The sequence below is a fragment of the Stegostoma tigrinum genome, chromosome 2, assembly GCF_030684315.1.
Source record: "Stegostoma tigrinum isolate sSteTig4 chromosome 2, sSteTig4.hap1, whole genome shotgun sequence".
Lineage (NCBI taxonomy): Eukaryota > Metazoa > Chordata > Chondrichthyes > Orectolobiformes > Stegostomatidae > Stegostoma > Stegostoma tigrinum.
In genome coordinates, this window is record NC_081355.1 from 148894603 (window position 1) to 148916174 (window position 21572).

Below are 21572 nucleotides of genomic sequence, written 5' to 3' on the forward strand. Positions count from 1 at the left end.
CATAGGTAAGGTGCCAGAAGACTGGAGATTGGCTAACATGGTGCCACTATTCAAGAAGGATGGTAAGGAAAAACCAGGGAACTATAGACTGGTGAGCCTGACATCAGTGGTGGGCAAGTTGTCGGAGGGAATTCTGAGGGACAGGATTTACATGTATTTGGAAAGGCAAGGATTGATTAGGGATAGTCAACATGGCTCTGTGTGTGGGAAATGTCTCACTAACTTAATTGAGTTTTTGGATTGAAGAGGGCAGAGTGTGGACATGATCTATATGGACATCACTAAGGCATTTGACAAGGTTCCTCATGATAGACTGGTTAGAAAGGTTAGATCACATAGAATAAAGGGAGAACTGGCCAACACAGAACTGGTTTGAAAGTAGAAGTCAGAGGGTGGTGGTGGAGGGTAGTTTTTCAGACTGGAGGCCTATGACCAGCGGTGTGCCACAAGGATCGGTGCTGGGTCCACTGCTTTTTGTCATTTACATAAATGATTTATTTGGATGTGAACATGGGAGGTATGGTTAGTAAGTTTGCATTATTAGAGGTGTAATGGACAGTGAGTACAACAGGATCCTGATCAGATGGGCCAATAGGCCAAGGAGTGGCAGATGGAGTTTAATGGTAAGAATCGTTCCAATAACAGGACTGGCCCTTCCATTTTCCCTGAAGACGCTATCCCCTTCAACTGTTCCAAAAACTGAATATCTATTTGAGAAAGGAACAGCTACTGGAGACTTTTGAACTATCTTGTTACCTTTCCCGACAGTCATCCGTCTATCTGATTGATCCTGCTGGGTAATAACTTTTCTAAATCGACTAGCCATCTCACTCTGCATCTTATATATGGCCTTGATAATATTAAGCCTAAAAAAGAGTTGTTTCAATTATATGTTGTACATAAAATAAACTATCCTTCATTTCTTACAGAAAATAATGTTAAAAAAGAAAAAAAATTTAAAATAAGTTAGCAGGGAGACTTGCTCATTCTATTAGGGGAGACTTTATATGATAGAGAAGGTGAGTGGAGGAATTCTAAATAGCAATGCAAAAGGAAGGATCGGGGTAGGTTCTGAATGTGAGGAGACCACATCAATTAGAAAAGAAATGAAGAGAGAATCAGAGTATGCAAGTGGTCTTACAGGTAAGGCTGATGAACTCAGGGCAGGTTTATGGACATGGAATCGAGACATAGCTATTACAGAAACTTGGCGGAGAGACGGACAAAATCAGCAACTCAGTGTTCCTGGTTTTAGATGCTGTGGGAAGGATAGAAAAGTAGGCAAGAAAAGAGGGGTACTGGTGTTTTTGATTAATGAATACATTACTCCTGTCACTAGGAAAGATATTTCTGAAAAATCGTCCCGTGAGAATATATGGGTAGAAATTGCAAATAAGAAAGGAAAGGTCACTGATGGGGTTGTACTATAGGCCCCGGTATAGTAAGAGAGAAAGTGAGAAGCAAATATGTTGGGAGAGCTCAGATATATGTAAGCATAATAAGGTTGTAATAATGGAGGATTTTCCGAACATTAACTGGGACAACCATAGTGTTAGAGGTTTGTATGGCGAAGAATTTGTCAAATGTGCTCAAGAAATTTTTCTTTATCAGTATGTGGACCTCCTCTTGGGCAATAAGGCAGGGCAGATGACTGCAGTAAAAGTGGGGGAACTCTTTGGATCTAGCAATCATAATTCTATTTCAAAGTGATTATGGAAATGGATAAACCTTCCATAAAAGTTAAAGCTTTTAATTGGTGTAAGGCAGATATTAACGGTATGAGACAAGAATTTTCAAAAGTTGATTGGAGCAGGCTGTTCACAGGTAAAAGGACATCTGACAAGTGGGAGGTGTTTAAGAGTGTGATGACGAGACCTCAGAGGCATTTTGTTCCTGTTGAGTGAAGGGTAGGCTGATAGGTTTAAGGAACAATGGAGGAATAAAGATATTGAGGTTCTAGTCAAGAATAAGAGGTAATCTTATTTTAGATATAGACAGCTTGCTTCAATTGAATCGCTTAAAGCATTTAGGGGTGTTATTAAGAGAGAAATCAGGAAGGTGAAAAAGGGATATGAAATAGCATTAGCAGATGAGATTAAAGAAAATCCAAAGAGATTCTACAAATACATTGTGTAAGAGAGTAACGAGCAAGAGGGCTGGGCCTCTTAAAGATCATGGAAGTCATCTTTGTGGTGAACCCCAGGAGATGGGAGATTTACTAAATGAATATTTCACATCAGTTTTGTACTGTACAGGAAGAAACAGCATCTAGAAAATTCAGAGCAATGAACTTTAATGTTTTAATAACAGTTCACATTACATAAGAGAAGTTCAGGAAGTCTTGGAGAGTATAAAGATGGATAAATCTCGGGGACCTGATCTAATGTATCCCAGAATGGTGTGGGAAGCAAGGGAGGACATGACAAGATTCCTTACAGAAAAATTTGCATCCTCTGTAACTACAGGTGAGGTGCCTGATGACTGGAGAGTGGCTAATGTTGTACCTTTATTTGAGAAATGTTGTAAGGAGAAACCAGGGAACTATTGACTGCCCGAAACATCAGCTTTCCTGCTGCTCTGATGCTGCTTAGCCTGCCGTGTTCATCCAGCTCTTCACCTTGTTATCTCAGATTCTCCAGCATCTGCAGTTCCTGCTATCTCTGATAATAGCTATTGACTGTGAGTCTGAGGTTGGTTGTGGGTAAATTGTTGGAGGTGATTATAAAAGAAAGGATTTATGTACACATAGAGGGGCAAAACTTGATTAGGGATAGTCAGTATTGTTTTGTGTGAGGAAAGTCATGTCTCACAAACTTGATTGAGCTTTTTGAGCAAGTTACCAAAACATTTGATGAAGGCAGAGCAGTAGATGAAGTTTATTTGGATTTTAGTAAAGCCTTTGACAAGGTTCTGCATGTTAAATTAATTAGTAAAGTTAGGTCACATAGGATTCAAGGTGAACTTGCAAATTGGATGCATAATTGGCCTAATGGCAGGAGGTAGAGATGGTGGAGGGTTGCTTTTCGGACTGGAGGCCTGTGACCAGTGGTTTTCCACAGGGCTCAGTTCTGGGCCCTCTTTTGTTTGTCATTTATATAAATGATTTGGATGAAAATATAGAAGGCATGGTTAGTAATTTTGTGGATGACACCAAAATTGGTGCCATTGTAGACGGTCAAGAACATTTTCTAAGATTACAAATGGATCTTGGTCAAATGGGTCAATGGGCTGAAAAATGGCAGGTAGAGTTCAGTCTGGATAAATGTGAGGTATTGCATTTTGGTACAAGAAATAATGGTGGGGTCTATACAATTAATGGTAGGGCCTTGGGTAGTGTTGTAGAATAGAGGGACTCACGGGTACAGGTACATAATTCTTGAAAGTTTGCCTCACATTTAACAGGGCAGTTAAAAAGGCATTTGGCACACCCGACTTCATTGCTCAGTTCTTTGGGTATAGGAGTTGGGATGTTACGTTGAGCTTGTACAGGACATTGGTGAGGCCTCTTCTGGAGTGCTGTGTCCAGTTCTGATCACCAGGTTATAGGGAGGATATTATTAAACTGGAGATATTTACCAGAATGTGCTGGGTATGGAAGGTTTGAGTAATAAGGAAAGGCTGGATAGGCTGGGACTTTTTTCACTGGAGTGTAGGAGGTTGGGAGGTGACCTGATAGAAGGTTATAAAATAATAAGAGATAGAGGTAGAGTTGATGGTAATAACAAGGTGTGGAGCTGGATGAACACAGCAGGCCAAGCAGCTTCTTAGGATTCTGAAGGGTCTCAATGTTATGAATGGAAGGGTCTAGGGCCAAAACATCAGCTTTCCTGCTCCCAAGATGCTGCTTGGCCTGTTGTGTCCATCCAGCTCCACACCTTGTTATCTCGGATCCTCCAGCACCTGCAGTTCCTATTATCTCTGATAGAATTGATGATAATTGGCTTTTTACTAAGATAGGGAATTTCAAGACTATTTAAGGTGAGAGGAGACAGATTTAAAAACAACATAAGAGGCAATTTTTTTAGAGAGGGTGGTTCACCTGTAGGATGAACCTCTTGATGAAGAGGTGGATCCAGCTACAATTACAACATTTAAAACATATTTGGAAGGATACATGAATAGGGATTTTTTTTTAGGGATAAGGGCTAGGAGCGGGCTGGTGCGACAAGTATAGTTTCGGATTATGTTCAGCATGGATTCGTTGGATCAAAGGGTCTATTTCCATGCTGTATATCTCTATAACTCTGTAGAGGGTTCGAGCTATGGGGAGAGGCTGGATAGGCTGGGGCTATTTTCCCTGGAGTGTTGGAGGCTGAGGGATGATCTTAGAGAGGCTTATAAAGTTACGACGGGCATGGATAGAATGAATAGCCTTCTCTTTTTCTCAGGGTAGGGGAGGCCAAAACTAGACAGCACAGTTTAAAGTGAGAGGAGAAAGATACAAAAGGGACCTGAGGGGCAACATTTTCATGCAGAGGGTCTTGTGTATGTGGAATGAGCTGCCAGAGGAAGTGGTGGAGGCTGGTACAATTACAACATTTAAGAGGCATCTGGATAGGAATATGAATAGGAAGGGCTTAGAGTGAAATGGACCAAATGCTGGCAAATGAGAACAGAGTAATTTAGAAGATAATAAGGTGCAGAGCTGGATGAACACTGAAGGCCGGCCAGCATCAGAGGAGCGTGAAAGCTAACATTTCAGGTCTGGACCCCAGCCCCGAAACACCAGCCTTCCTGCTCCTCTGATGCTGCCTGGCTTGCTGTGTTCATCCAGCTCGATGCCTTGCTATCTCAGACTCCAGTATCGGCAGTTCTTACTATCTATGTAATTTAGAATATCTGGTAGGCATGGACGAGTTGGACCGAAGGGTCTGTTTCCATTCTGTACAGCTCTATGCTTCTATTTTCAACTTTTCCGAGAGTGAAACAGCCTGTGCCCTTATGTAGCAAGACCTGGACAATATCCAGGCTTGGCTGAACAGTGGCAATTAACAGTCAGGCCACACAAATGCCGGGCAATGATCTTCTTTAATAAGTGGGAACTATCATCTTTGACATTCAATGGCATTATGTTCACTGAATTCCCCACTGTCAACACCCTGAGGGCTGCCATTGACCAGAAACTGAACTGGACTATCCATATAATTATTGTGGCAACAAGAGCAGTTCAAAGCCTAGGAATCCTACGGCAACTCACTGACATCTGACTCAAACTCAAAAGAACTGAGGAGGTTGGAAATCTGGAATGAAAATCGAAATTGCTGGAAAATCCCAACATGTCTGGTAGAATCATTGGAGAAAAATCAAAGTTACTGTTTCAGGTCCAGTGATCTTTCTTCACCTCTGACTGCCTGAAACTATCCACGATGCGCCAGTCAGCAATGTGATGGAATACCCCCCACTTCCCTGGATGGGTGCAGCTCCAACAGCACTCAACAAACTAGTCACCATCCAAGACAAATCAGCCCCCATTTTATTGGCACCACGTTCAACACCTTCAACATTCATCACCTCCCCACCGCGCACACAGTAGCAGCAGCGTACACCATCACCAAGGCTCTTCAGACAAACTTATGCTCCCTTCAGTCCAGAGAGACAAGGGTTACAGATAAATGGAAACTCCCACCAGTTGAAAGTTCCCCTCCAAGTTACTCACCTTCCTGACTTGGAATTGTATCACACTTCTTCACCATTTGTTGGTTGAAATGGTGGCACTCCTTTCCCAGCAGCACTCTTACGTGTCCCGATGGATTAGATTCCCTACAGTGTGGAAACAGGCCCTTCGGCCCAACAAGCCCACACTGCCCCTTGGAGCATCCCACCCAGACCCATCCCCCTATAACCTACACACCCCTGAACACTACGGGCAATTTAGCATGGCCGATCCACCTAGCCTGCACATCTTTGGACTGTGGGAGGAAACCCACGCAGACACGGGAAGAATGTACAAACTCCACACAGACAGTTACCCGAGACTGGAACTGAATCGGGGTCCCTGGCGCTGTGAGGATGCAGTGTTAACCACTGAGCCACCGTGCCAATGAAAGAAGGTAGCTCACTGTCGACTTCTTAAAGGCAATTAGGCAAGGAATGACTAATGTTCACCCAGAGATCCAGAAAATACCACTTACAAATGTATATGAATGTACACTGTGCAATGGTAAGTAAGGAATTGTTCAGCGAGGAGGATTAAAGGGCCAGTGCTGTGAATGAGCCAATTTGCCGGCTGAACTGTAGTGTTTAATCGAAATCAGAACTACATTAACCCAATCTTTCAGGGGTAGTGCTGTATTACTAATCTATTCAGGCTTCACTTTGTTGCCCCAAAGTAAACACTGCATCAGTAGATAGTTTCATTATTCAGGTTTCTAGAATGCCATTACTCACCGTGGGAAATAAGTGAAGAAAATAGGATCAGGAAAAGGCCACTTGGCCCTGCAAGCCCGCTCCTTCTTTCAATGCAATCATGACCAATCATCCAACTGTTCCGACTTTTTCCCCTTTGACCCTTTTAGATCTAAGAACAATATCTGTCTCTCCTGAAAACATTCAATGATTTCAGCTCTTCCACTTTCAGCAGCAGAGAGTTCCACAGGGCCACCACTCTCTGGGTGCGGACATTTCTCCTCGGCTCAGTCCTATATGATCTATCCTGCAACCTTAAACTGTGGCCCTTAGCTCAGGACTCCCTGGTCATCGGGAGCATCCTTTCTGCATTTGTTCTGTCTAATCCTGTTAGAATCTTATAGGTTTCTATGAGAATCCCCCTCACTTTACCTAAGTAGATCACAAAGTACTAAAACATGCAAGTCATAGAGATGTACAGCATGAAAACAGATCCTTCCGTCCAACTCTTCAATACCAACCAGTTTTTATTAGATAAATCAGCATTTGGCCCTCTAAACCCTTTGTATTCCTGTACCCATCCAGATGTCTTTTAGATGTTGTAATTGTACCATCCTCTGGCAGCTCATTCCATACACACACCACCCTCTGCATGAAAATGTTGCCCCTTAGGTCCCTTTTAAATCTTTCCCCTCTCACCTTAAACCTATGCCCTCTAGTTACTTAACCTATCCTTGCCTGTCATGATTTTATAAACCTCTATAAGGTCACCCCTCAGCCTCTGACGCTTCAGGGAAAATAGCCCCAGTCTATTCAGCCTTTCCCCATAGCTCAAACCTTCCAACATCCTTGTAAATCCTTTCTGAATTGCTGTGAACACTTGTTACTAATAATATTTGCCTTTACTTTAACATGAAATCCGAGTGCAGTTTTGTGAGTCTGCACGTGTACATTAACCCAAATACCCAGCAGTTTCCATCAGACACACCATTCCACCACTGGGTGTACTGTTGGTAGAGACCTGGTACTGAACAGGCTTAATATTGATAGACCTCAGCGATAGACTTGGGACTGAAATCACATAATTATTAACTTTCCTTTAAAATTCAGACTGGCACTTTCGAGAGTGAGTGAATTCTTAACTGTATAATAACTGATAATGGCTGACACACAAATTTTGTTCTTCTCGAAGTTTAATTTTACTAGCCTGGAGCCTTAACGACCAATGTTCATGTTGGAAACTTTCTAAACTTGCTTTTACATTATTTTAATCAGTCTCTTCTCTCCCTCTCTCCCAATTTTTTTGGGCCTTTCCTAACTTTGATCTGCTTTCCGAACATGACTAAAATCTGCCTGATGGCTCCTCGTTTAGATCCCACATTGTCTCAGTGTGAAAATTTCAATCTTTCCCGGTAACGAAGCGATATTTATTGTGTAGAGGGTGCTGTGCTTGATCAGATGCTAGATTAGAGCAAGCTTCCATTCAACAGTTTACAAAAAATAGCTTCCAACAAATTGAAAGCCAAGTGCTGGGTTCTTTCACCACTCACCGCCAAAGATAGAACTAATTCAGGGAACAATGAAGCAGTTAGTTTCCATAAGATAGGTGCAAACAAAAAGAAACATAACAAAGAATATTCAACACAGATTTCAAAAGGCAGGTCCTGTTTGAATTCTTTGAATATGTAACAGAAACAGTAGGCAAGGTTAATGTTAATATAATAGCTTAAAAATATTTGCATTTGTCAAATTCCTTCACCAAAGTACAGCATTGTAGACTCATGACTAAGCTCATAGTATGTAAAGTCAGGGTCACCAAATAGAATGGATAGCAAGCTGCCTGCAGATTACACAGCAAGGCTAAATGCAGTCTCTTGAATTGGTGAATGGTTGGAAACGGTATTGCACATGGATCAGTGCTGAAACCGCTACTGTACAAAATGCACAAAGAGCATTTGGACTGGTAGATTGGGAGTATAGTTTCAAAATGCAGTTCATAGCCGTTCGAAGGTCTGGGGCACAATACCGTTAATAGTGTGAAAGGGTATGACCAAAAAACAAACAAGAAAAAAGGTCAAAATAGTATCAGAGATAATGGGAACTGCAGATGCTGGAGATTCCAAGATAATAAAATGTGAGGCTGGATGAACACAGCAGGCCAAGCAGCATCTCAGGAGCACAAAAGCTGACGTTTCGGGCCTAGACCCTTCATCAGAGAGGGGGATGGGGGGAGGGAACTGGAATAAATAGGGAGAGAGGGGGAAGCAGACCGAAGATGGAGAGTAAAGAAGATAGGTGGAGAGGGTGTAGGTGGGGAGGTAGGGAGGGGATAGGTCAGTCCAGGGAAGACGGACAGGTCAAGGAGGTGGGATGAGGTTAGTAGGTAGCTGGGGGTGCGGCTTGGGGTGGGAGGAAGGGATGGGTGAGAGGAAGAACCGGTTAGGGAGGCAGAGACAGGTTGGACTGGTTTTGGGACTGCATCACATCCAGCAGGACAATAGTTGAAATTAGTGATGCAGCTTAATGTGATGAAACTGAGCAAATTAAACATGGACTTTCACTGTTAGAGGGATAGTATTGAAAAGCTGAGGTTACATTCACCTTTGAATTGGTGAGGTCAGCCACTGTGTGGGAAACTGAGTACAGAAACCATTAAATTTGAGAATTCCCATTCTAGATTCCATCATCTCACATACTGGAAAAGATATTGACCTGTCCTTCTTGAGGACAAAGTGGATGTTCCTATTTTTTCCCCACACTGAATCCTTCATTCCTGGAGGACCGGGGCTTTTCGCTGGACCCTGCAAGTTGGTGGAATATTCCAAAAGCCCGAGATTTAGAGCTACAGGATGGCAAAGTAACTCCCATCTTTAAATGCTTTTTCTCTTCTTTTCTAGGCAACGTTTAAGGGCTGGACGAACATTATGTATGCTGCCGTTGATTCCCGAAATGTAAGAAAAGTATATCGCATCCCATTACATTCCAGGTTCAAACTATACAGTGGGTGGCATCACACTTTGGAAGGGACAGGGAAGGAACAAGGGTCAACCTTCTCCCACTCCTTGGTAATGCCCGAACATTGCAGATGCTTTGGAGAATATGGTTAGACTCTCGTGCTTGAGCAGGTGATTCAGACTGCATTCCCTCAGCACTGCACTGACAATGCTGGCTTTCATGACCTCCCAGCGACCCGTTCAACAGTTTATCCAGCAATAGGTCAGGAACTTTTTTTTGGCTATTAGCAGCAAGAACTTCATTCTGTTCCACCCTCTGGTTTCGATACAGCAGGTCCAAAACAGTGCAAATCTGCGCAATGCCATCATCCCGATAAGCTAATCCTGAAGAACAAAGAAACCTACAGCACAGGAACAGGCCCTTCGGCCCTCCAAGCCTGCGCCGATCAAGATCCTCTGTCTAACCTGTCATCTATTTTCTAACGGCCTGTGTCCATTTGCTCCCTGCCCATCCATGTACCTGTCCAAATATATCTTAAAGGACGCTAACGTGTCTGCGTCTATCACCTCCGCTGGCAACGCGTTCCAGGCGCCCACCACCCTCTGTGTAAAGAACTTTCCACACATATCTCCCCTAAACTTTCCTCCTCTCACTTTGCGCTCATGACCCCTAGTAATGGAGTCCCCCACTCTTAAGACCTTGCATTTCTGCCAGGACTTTTTTTTCCCTTATTCATTCAAGGAGGAGGGTGTCACTGGCTAGATCAACATTTATTGCCCATCTCTAATTGCCCAGAGGGCATTTAGGAGTCAACCACATTGCTATGGGTTTGGAGTCACATGTAGGCCAGGCCAGGTAAGGATGGCAGTTTCCTTCCCTAAAGGACAGATGGGTTTTTCCAACAATTAGCAATGAGATTCATGGTCACCATTAGACACTTAATTCCAGATTTTTTAATTGAATTTAAATTTTAACCATCTGCCATGTCAGGATTTGCACCCGGGTCCCCAGGACGTTATCTGGGTCTCTGGGTTAACAGTCCAGTGATAATACCACTAGGCCATCGCCTCCCCACGTCACACAGCAATATCACAAAGTGCTCAGTTTCCAGTCAGTCACACGGAAGCGATGAGGCATGCCCCATAGACAGCTTGGAAGGTATGAGGGTTAAACAGAATGACACAGAGAGCTAAAAAGGCCAGAATTTTACTGGACCGGATGGTGGGCTAGGAGATGATAAGTTCGTCAAAATTGAATGGGAGGGCATGTGGGGAATACCCATTGTGTTCCCACCATTGGGCCATTTGGACAGCAGTGGGAAAGCCAGTAGAGTTGCCACTTGGTTGACCAGAGCCTCAAAGAGCCATATCAGCTAAGGGTACCTTCCTGCCTCCAGGTGACCAGCTACTGGAAGTGGGGATTGGGTGGGCGTGTACATTGTGCTGTAGTGTGGATGGGACCACAAAGGCAACCCAGTCCGTTTATGGGCCCTCCATGATCCAATGGCCCCTCCAGCAGCAAATGGCCTGTTCCATGGCAGCATCAGTGAACTGCAAGTCCCACAGTGAACTCCCGGCACCCTCAGACCTGCCAATGATGTTTAGATACAATAGTGACTTTTAAAGGGCGTCTTGACAAATACACAAATAAGATGGGAATAGAGGGATATGGTCCACAGAAGAGTAAGGGGACAGGCAGCATGTTGGTGCAGGCTTGGAGGGCCGAAGGACCCATTCCAGTGCTCTAATTTTCTTTGTTCTTGTCCTTCGACACCATTGTGTGAGGAGGTGAGAGTTGGATAGACTGGAAAAAGCATTGACGATTCAACCCTCCCCACCTCCCCTGAGGATGATCTTATCTCCCATCACCCTTTGGCATCACTGCCATGGTCAAGACAACAACAATTTGCATTTATATGGTGCCTTTAATACTGAAAAGCATCCTAAGATGCATGGAGACACTTTATTAAGGGAAATGTGACACTAAGCCATAAAGGGAGATATTAGGCCAGATGACCAAAAGCAGACTCAAGGAATTATGGGGTGCTGTAATGGGGAATAGAGACACACAGTGTTTTGTGGAGAGAACTCTGGAGCCACGGCCCCCTGAAAGCATGGCCACCATTAGGGGAGCAAGTTAAACCAGGAATGCACTCAACACCAAAATTGGAAAATTTTCCACATAAATGTATTGTGAGGCTAACTCCACAGCTTTGTTCTGTATACTATCAGCTGTGTGTTCAACTCACCCTCCAGCCCACCAAATCCAAGCTGATACTGCAGTGTAGTACCGAGGGAATGCTGCAAAGTTGGAATCCCCAGTGGTCCGATAAAATGCTCAACCAAGATTCTATCTGAGATCCAATGGCACCAATTCTATTGTGAGTTTCCATGTTCTTTCCCGTAATTAGGACAATATGTATCCCTCAACCAGCATCAGTAAAACAAATGATCTTATTATCGCATTGCATTTGTGGGATATCGTAATGTGAAATTTGGCTGTCTCACAAATCCCACTGTGTAGCCCTCAGCGAGGTGAAAAGATGGGTTCAATTAGAGTAATGTTCCCAAACAGTTATTAAACAATATTAACCACCAAACCACCACTAAGCAACAGACCATACTGCCAGTTTAATGCATTGGGAAATATTCAAGCCAGGTGTTTTGTAGCCCAAAATAGGGGACCATAAGCAGGGAAGGCAGCCCCCGAGTCCCTAAAGATTCCCCAAAGGATTTTCTGCTTTGACCCTGGCATTCCTGCCTTGCCATATTGTTCTCTGTCTGAACTACAATGTCTCCTGCCTAACTCAGCAGCACCCACCTCCCCTAGTCAGCAGTGACACAACACCAGGTTATAGTCTAACAGATTTATTTGAGCTCACAAGTTTTCAGAGCATATCCCCTTCGTCGAGTGACATTACCCTCCCAGTGGCATTACTGAGGCGTCTGACTGGTCCAGTAGAATCAGGTCCCAGCCCACCACCCTTCGTTGGGAACATGGGAAAAGCCAGAAAACAGGAAAGTGTGTGTGATAGGATGGAAGACAGAAGGGAAAGTAAAACAAAGGGGATGATGGTGTCAGGCTGAAGGAGGTTTGAGGGGGTTGTCTGCAAATGGGACAAGGAAAGAATCACAAGATGTTGGGAGGTTTAAGTGTCAAGTGAAACAGTTCAGACAAAGAACTGGGAGTGATCGGAAGTTGTTGAATTTAAATGTTGTGCTGAATTGAAGGCTGTTTCTCAAGTTTGCATTCAGCTTCTTTGGCCCAGATTCTTGACTGTGTTGTTTTCGCAGATTGGTGAGCAACCTGATTATGAGACCAACGCGTACATGTATGTGTACTTTGTAATCTTCATCATATTCGGCTCTTTCTTCACCTTGAATCTCTTCATTGGTGTCATCATCGATAACTTCAACCAACAGAAGAAAAAGATAAGTACCAAGACACTTGCGAAATGATTTGTACCTGGTTAGTGCGATGTTCTAATCTTGACAAAACTACCTCTGTGCTTCAAACTCTTAAAGCCCAGCTGCAAATAAGTATGCTTAAGCTTCAAAGTCCCCAGTGTGGTCTACGTACCTTTCTGCATGTGCACAAACTGTTCAGCCATGTCAATGTGATTGGACACCAGCTGACCAGAACCCTGCTCTGTTTAGTGAAGCCCTAAGATAACCAGTGCTGAACTGTGGTTAAGCTGGTTAAGGTGCACTAGGATGATTCAAGATAATAAAGTGTGAAGCTGGATGAACACAGCAGGCCAAGCAGCATCTCAGGAGCACAAAAGCTGACATTTCGGGCCTAGACCCTTCATCAGAGGATGATTCAATTTGGTTGAGTTATTGTTATCACATGCACTGAGATTCAGTGAAAAATATTGTTTTGCATGCCATACAGGTAGATAGTACCATACAAAGTGTATCAGGGTAGCAGAACAGAGTGCAGAGTACAGTATTACAGCCTCAGCGAAGGTGCAGAGAGAGATCAACATTAACATTTGAGAGGTCCATTCAAAATTCTGATAACAGCAGGGAAGAAACTGTTCTTGAATCTGTTTCTATGTGTTTTCAAACTTTTATATCTACTGCCCAACAGAAGAGGATGGAAGAGAGAGTATAACCAGGGTGGGAGGGATCTTTGATTATGTTGGCTGCTTTCCCAAAGCAGCAGGAGTCAATGGATATAAGGCTGTCTTTTTTCAATTTTTATTTTTTCTATGGGATGTGGGCATCACTGGCTGGGCCCAGCATTTATTACCCGTCCCTAGTTGCCCTTGGGAAGGTGGTGGTGAGCTGCCTTCTTGAACCGCTGCAGTCCTTCTATTGTGGGTTGACCCACAATGCTATTAGGGAGGGAATTCCAGGATTTTGACCCAGTGAGAGTGAAGGAAAGGTGATATATTTCCAAGTCAGGATGGTGAGTGGCTTGGAGGGGCGTGTGAGATGGAAGTGGTCTTGGGTTTGGAAGGTGCTGTTTGAGGATCTTTGGTGCATTTCTGCGGTGCATCTTGTACATAGTACACACTGCAGCTACTGAGCATCGGTGGTGGAGGGAGTGGATGCTTGTGGATGTGATGCCAATCAAGCGGCTGCTTTGTCCTGGATGGTGTCAAGCCTCTTGAGTGTTGTTGGGGCTGCACTCATCCAGGCAAGTGGGGAGTATCCCATCACACTCCTGACTTGTGCCTTGTAGATGGTGGACAGGCTTTGAGGAGTCAGGAGGTGAGTTGCTCACTGCAGTATTCCTAGCCTGCTCTTATAGCCACTGTGTTAATGTGGTGAGTCCAGTTGAGTTTCTGGTCAATGGTAACCCCCAGGATGTTGATAATGGGGGATTCAGTGATGGTAACACCACTGAATGCCAAGGGGTGGTGGTTAGATTGTCTCTTATTGATGATAGTCATAGCCTGGCATTTGTGCAGCATGACTGTCACTTGCCAATTTGTCATGCCAAACCTGGATATTGTCCAGATCTTGTTGCACTTGGACCCAGACTGCTTCAGTATCTGAGCAGTTATGAATGGTGCTGAACATTAGCCTCTGTGTTGGATAAGAGAGGCCAATTGTGCCATCTTCTTTCTTATTGCAGTTCTTGGGATAAGGGTCGCAGTTTTGTTATTTGAAAAAAATAACGGTGCCATTCTTTCCTTCCTATACCTTGGAGGTCAGGACATCTTCATGACAGAGGAACAGAAAAAATACTACAATGCTATGAAGAAACTGGGTTCGAAGAAGCCTCAGAAGCCAACCCCCAGGCCTGTGGTAAGAACTGGAGTAAAGGTGCTATAATGTTGAACTTTGCAGTTGTCCTTTAAAGCCATCATGTATAATACTAGATGGTTGGATGTTACCAAACTTTGCTCATTGCCCTGGTTCAGTCATGCCACTGCATAAGTTAAGGTCATTTGTGAAGGTTTTAAAAACTATTGGGACTTAAGTGGAACGGAACAAAAAGAGGAAAGTATATAGTGAGTGGCAGGACCTTTAGGTTGACAGAGGGATCATGTGGTGCAAGTCCATAGCTCCCTGAAAGTGGCGACACAAGTGTATCAGGTGGTAAGGAATGTGCTGGCCTCCATCGATCAGGGTGCTACGTATAAAAGTTGGCAGAATGTGAGCCTGGGTCTCTGGAGTATTAGCTTAATGGGTAATAACACTCAGCCATCACCTTCCTGCTTACCTGTGATTGCAAGATGTAGGAGATAGAGGATGCCTGCCCCGAAAGCATGTTCTGCCCTTTGATATGTTGATCGCTGATTTGATAGAGGGCTCAATTCTACTTTCCAGCCTGCCACTTGGCAACCCAAAATCCATCCAACTTAGCCTTTAATGACCCACTGTCCATTCTCTGGGGTAGAGATTTCCAAAGATTAAAGACTCTCTGAAAGAAGGAATTCCTGCTTATATTTGTCTTAAACGGGAGACCTTTTTATTTTAAATTTGTGCACTTTGGTTTGACATTTCCCACAAGAGGAAACATCTTTTCAGCATCTACCCTGTCAAACCCCCTTTGAAATGTGTATGTTCAGACGTCAATCACTGGTCATTCTTCTAAATTCAAAGAGTTTGGGTCCAATTTACTTAACCTTTCCTCATACAATATCATTTTAATCCCAGAAACCAGCCTATGCACTGCATCCAATGCAGATTTACCCCTCCCCAATTAAGGAAAACAAATCTGTAGACACTGGTTAAGGGTTTTATGGGACTTCCCTACTTTTAGACCCCATCCCCTCTTGCAATAAAATAATTACTTGCAGTGCTCTGAATGTACCACCAAACTCTGATATCTCTCTCCATTTTAATATTCAACTTTTCTGCTATTCCTCTGAAAGTATTTTTCCTACGATATGTTCTATCAACCAAATTTTTTTGCCCGCATTAACTATATTCCTTTGCAAAATTCTTGTGTCCTCCTCCACATTTGCTTTCGTACCAATTTTCCAGAAAATTAGATGACAATGTCCCCCGTCCAATTACTAATATAAGCTGTAAATGTGCAAAGATCTAGCACTGGCTCCTGTGACATTCCATTAGCTATAGTTTGTTGCCCTGAAAGTGGCCCAGTTCCCCTGACAGTTTTCCCTGTTCTTCAGCCAATCCTCCAGCCTTCCTTTACTGTAGTCTGATTTTCTAAATGACCCACTATTGCTTTCTTCCTTATGGTTTGTGCCAATTTTCCAATGACACACATTAGGTGAAATAGCCTTTCGTTTTCCATTCTCTCCAGCCCCTTTACTTTCTTAAGCAGAGGTGTTACATTTACAACTGTCTACCCTACTGGAACCTTTCCAAAAGTGAGGGAATTTTTGAAAGATTAAGACCAATGCATCCTCTATCTCTGTGGCCAGAACTTTTAAAACTCTAGGGTGTAGGGTGACAGTTTCTTGGGACCTAACAGACTTTATTCCCATTTTTTTTTCTGATACTTTATCTCTGATGATCATGATTGCTTTAGGTTTCTCCCTCCTTTTTACTGTTTAATTTTATACTACCCATGGGATGTTTTTTGTGGCCTCTAGTAGGAAAAAAAATAAAATACATGCTCAAAGTCTCTGCCATTTCCTCAGTTTCCATTCATTATTTTCATCTTCTGTTTGTTTCCTTTTTCTTGCTTGTCTTGATTTTTTTCTCTTATTTTTTGCTTTCAGTTGGCATCTTCTAATCGGTTGTTTCATTTCTTGCCCCATCACTTTTGGCCTCTTGAGGATTAATTTTTCTGTCATTGAGTCTCTCCATTGTAGAGGCATACAGCATGGAAACAGATCCTTTGGCCCAATTCATCTGCGCTGACCAGGTTTCCTAAACTGAAATAGTCCCAAATGCCTGAGCTGGGCCCATATCCCTCCAAACGTTTCCTATCCATGTGCCTATGGAAATGTTGTTTAAATTTTGTGTTTGTGCTTCTACCAGCAGTGTGTTCCATATACATAGAACATAGAACATTACAGCACAGTACAGGCCCTTCAGCCCTCAATGTTGTGCCAACCTGTCACACTGATCTCAAGCCCATCTAACCTGCACTATTCCATGTACATCCATATGCTTATCCAATGATGACTTAAATGTACCCAAAGTTGGCGAATCTACTACCGTTGCAGGCAAAGCGTTCCATTCCCTTACTACTCTCTGAGCAAAGAAACTACCTCTGACATCTGTCCTATATCTTTCACCCCTCAATTTAAAGCCATGCCCCCTCGTGCTCGCCGTCACCATCCTAGGATAAAGGCTCTCCCTATCCACCCTATCTAACCCTCTGATTATTTTATATATTTCAATTAAGTCACCTCTCAACCTTCTTCTCTCTAATGAAAACAGCCTCAAGTCCCTCAGCCTTTCCTCGTAAGACCTTCCCTCCATACCAGGCAACATCCTAGGAAATCTCCTCTGCACCCTTTCCAAAGCTTCCACATCCCTCTTATAATGTGGTGACCAGAACTGTATGCAATACTCCAAGTGCGGCCACACCAGAGTTTTGTACAGCTTCACCATAACCTCTTGGTTCCGGAACTCGATCCCTCTATTAATAAAAGCTAAAACACTGTATGCCTTCTTAACAGCCCTGTCAACCTGGGTGGCAACTTTCAAGGATCTGTGTAGATGGACACCGAGATCTCTCTGCTCATCTACACTGCTAAGAATCTTACCATTAGCCCTGTTCTTTGCCTTCTAGTTACTCCTACCAAAGTGCATCACCTCACACTTGTCTGCATTAAACTCCATTTGCCACCTCTCAGCCCAGCTCTGCAGCTTATCGATGTAGCTCTGCAGCTTATCTATATGCTCTGCAGCTTATCTATGTATACGAACCACCCTCAGCGTGAAAAAGTTGCCCCAGTGCATTTTGTAGAACAAAATAACCTAGGGTGTCAGCACATAGCTCCTTGAAATTGGCATCACAGGTATACAGGGTGGATGAAAAAGGCATTTGGCATGCATGCCTTCATTGACCAGGGCATTGAGTCCAGGAATTGGGATGCTATGTTCTGTATGTGCAAGACATTGGCGAGGCCACATTAGGAGTCCTGTGTACAATTCTGGTTGCCTGCTATAGGAAGGAAACTGGAAAGAGTGCAAAAAACATTTACGAACAGATTAACGAGACTGGAGGGTTTGAGTTATAAGGATAGGCTGAGACATTAAGCTGGAGCATAGGAAGCTGAGGGGTGACCTTATGAACGTTTATAAAATTATGAGGGGCATCAATAAAGTAAATAGATCACTGACTTCCATTTGTCTTTATTCAAGACTATCATATTCAAGGCCTGATGGAAGATCACAGATCCACAACATTCACACCATCTCTCTCTCCACTGATATTGACTAACCTGCTGATTATTTCCTGCATTTTCTGTTTTTACTTCAGATTTCCAGAATCTGTGGCATTTTGAGCTCTCTTGTCAGTTGTTTCTTCCTAGCAAACCTTTTCCATAACCTTGACATCTTTTGAAAAACATGTTCTCCAGAACCATACCCCGTACTGCAGCTGGGGTCTACTATCTGGAGTGGAGGAAATGAGAGGTCATCTCATTGAAACATCTAGGACTCTTAAGGAGCTTGACAGGGTAAATGCTGAGAAGATGTTTCTTCCCATGGGAGAGTCCAGAGGGCATAGTCTCAGAATAAAGGGGTACCAATATTGGGGAGGCGATGGCCTCATGGTAGTATTGTCAGACTGTTAATCCAGAGACCCACCTGATGTTCTGGGGGCCCGGGTTTGAATCCTGCCATGGCAGATGGGGGAATTTGAATTAAATAAATATCTGGAATTAAAAATCTAATGATGACCATGAATTGATTGTCAGGAAAAACCCCTCTGGTTCACTAATGCCCTTTGGTGAAGGAAACTGCCATCCTTACCTGGTCTGGCCTACATGTGACTCAAGACCCAAAGCAATGTGGTTGATTCTGAACTGCCCTCTGGGCAATTAGGGATAGGCATTAAATGCTGCTTAGCCAGTGACACCCTCATCACATAAAAGAAAAAAAAATTAAGATGGCGATGAGGAGACATTTCTTCTCTCAGAATGGTGAGTCTTTGGGACTTCTTGCTACAGAGAGCTGTGGGGGTAGAGTCCTTGTTCATGTTTTAGGTTGAGATATATTCTTGACCAGTTAGGGAACAGGCATTGCATTTTTGAGATACAAACAAGGGCAGGACATATACAATTAAAAGTAGGGCTTTGGCTAGTGTTGTAGAACAGAGAGACTTTGCGGTTCGGTACATAATTCTTTGAAATTTGCATCACATATAGTTAATGTAGTTAAGAAGATGTTTAACACACTCGCTTTCATTGCTCAGACCTTTGAGTATAGGAGTCTGAATGTTATGTTGAGGTTGTACAGGATGTTGGTGAGGCCTCTTTCTAGTGGACTGTGTACAGTTCTGGTCACTCTGCTTTGGGAAGGAATTATTAGCTGGAGAGAGTTCAGAAGAGAATGGAGGGTTTGAGTTATAAGGAGAGGCTGCATAGTCTGGGACCATTTTCATTGTAACACAGCAGGTTGAGGGGTGACCTTCTTAAGGTTTATTAAATCATGAGGGGTACAGATAAAGTGAATGGCAGATTTATTTTCCCTAGGGTGGGGGATTTCAAGCCTGGGGGGCATATTTTTAAGGTGAGAGAAGAAAGATTTAAGAAGGAAATGAGGGTCAGCTTTATTTTACACTGAATGAGCTGTGTGGAATGAACTGCCAGAAAATGTGGTGAATGTAGGCACAGTTACAACATTTAAAAGACTAAGTGCATGAATAAGAAATGTTTGGAGGAATATGGGGCCAAACATAGGCAGGTGGGACTAGTTCAGTTTGGGGTTATGGTCGGCATGGACCATGCTGTGTGGTTCTATAACTCTATGGCAGGACAGCGGACATGAGGAATGTCAGATCAGCCATGATGGCCTACAGCTGTTCCTATATCTTGTGGTCTTACGGCCATAAATATGGGAAGAAATTCCTCTTACAAAACAATGTCTGTTTACGAAACAGAATTTGACAGTGCTTAACTCTTGTGTGTTTTCTTGTTTGCTCCATTTCCCATTCCCTAGAATAAATTCCAGGGACTAATCTTTGACCTGGTTACAAAGCAAGCCTTTGACATTTTCATCATGTTCCTGATCTGCCTCAATATGTTGACGATGATGGTGGAGACAGATGACATGGATCAGTACAAGAAGAACATACTCTTCATCATCAACATGATCTTCATTGTGCTCTTCACTGCTGAGTCTGCTCTCAAAATCATCGCTCTTCGGCAATATTTCTTCACCATCGGTTGGAACATATTTGATTTTGTGGTGGTGATCCTTTCCATTATCGGTAGGTATGACGGTTCCCATGTTTCACTACTCATCCCTTTTGAGATAAGGTCTATGAGCGTTGTTGCTGTATCCATGGAATCTTGCTAGGCTCTCTCTCATTGGCTGTTTTTTGTTTCAAAGGCACTGATGTATCTAACTGAGTTGGCACACAGCTGCAAGACTTTGGATTCAAAATGATTCGTTTTCTGAAGGAACATTTTAATCTAACCGATTGCTGCACAGAGAGTTGTGTTACTGAAGCTCAGGACTCATGCAAGAATGCCAAATTTCCTGATCGGCAGGTTTTTGACTGGCTGTGGAGAAAACAAGGTGGAAGCAAAGCAATAGGTGCCCCAAGCTCCCTGGTGATTTTTTCTTCATTCATTCATCACTAGCTAAACCAGCATTCATTGCCCATCCCTAATTGCCCTGAATAAGATGATGACACCCTCCCTACTTGATCCACGGCAGTCTTTGAGGTAGAAGGACACCCACAGTCCTTCTAGAAAGGAATTAAAACAACTTGACAACCAATCAGCACCCACTTGTCCTGTAGTACATATTGTTGTAAGATAACAAAGTGTGAAACTGGATGAACACAGCAGGCCCAGCAGCATCTCAGGAGCACAAAAGCTGATGTTTCGGGCCGAGACCCTTCTTGAAGTTTGGCACTCTTGCATGGGTTCTGATGAGTGCAAGATACAAAGCTTCAGTAACATGTCTCTCTTTTCAGACAGGTTGAAGTTCTGCCCTCCCCCCTAATTGTTTTAAATTCATTATTTATCATTGTGCTTCTCATATGGGACTTGAGCCCAGACCTCCTGACCCAGAGCTAATGGCACTACCACTGCGTCACAAGAGCCCTGCAAGGACTTGCATTTGATTCATCATTTAATCAACATGCTCAGGCATGTAACAACACACCTCCAGAGCAAAGGGGACTTGAACCCAGGCCTTCTGACTCAAAGGTAGGGACATTACCACTGTGCCACAAGAACCAATGGGCCCGATTCATCCATACATTGTATAGGGTTGCGTGCAGATTTGATAAGTGCACACAGTTGCTAGAAATGACAGTGCAATCCCAAGGCAGGCAGAAACCCATCAGTTCACCAGAATCTAGCCTGGGGTTTGCAAAATCTAATGTAGCTACACTGCAACAACTGAAAGGTCTCCCCCTTTCATCTCGACTGTAACTCCTCATCTCCCAATGGCATGTTGCTAGCTTACCCCTCCCCCATTGTACATCCACTCTCATTTTTGCTATAATTCTCATCTGGAACCTTCATAGAATCCCTACAGTGCAGGGCAGATCTTTCAGCCCAGTGAGTCCACACTAAACCTCCAAAGAGCATGGCAGCTACCCTATCCCTGTAAGACCCATGGCTGCTCCACCTAATCTACATATACTGGTACACAATGGACCAATCCACCCAACCTGCACACCTTTGGGCTGCAGGAGGGAATCCACACAGC

The 21572-nt window shown here is 43.5% G+C and overlaps 1 protein-coding gene across 8 annotated transcripts in view; it reads left to right on the forward strand.

Annotated features, from left to right (window-relative positions):
* The window catches only part of scn5lab (sodium channel, voltage gated, type V-like, alpha b), a 432064-nt gene that overhangs the window by 396941 nt on the left and 13551 nt on the right, over positions 1-21572 (forward strand). For all 8 annotated transcript variants that reach the window (XM_059640055.1, XM_059640086.1, XM_059640082.1 and 5 more), the window contains 4 exons: positions 9243-9296; positions 12594-12731; positions 14454-14558; positions 19845-20115. In XM_059640055.1, the coding sequence (XP_059496038.1) occupies positions 9243-9296; positions 12594-12731; positions 14454-14558; positions 19845-20115 (568 nt within the window). The remainder of the gene's footprint in view (positions 1-9242; positions 9297-12593; positions 12732-14453; positions 14559-19844; positions 20116-21572) is intronic.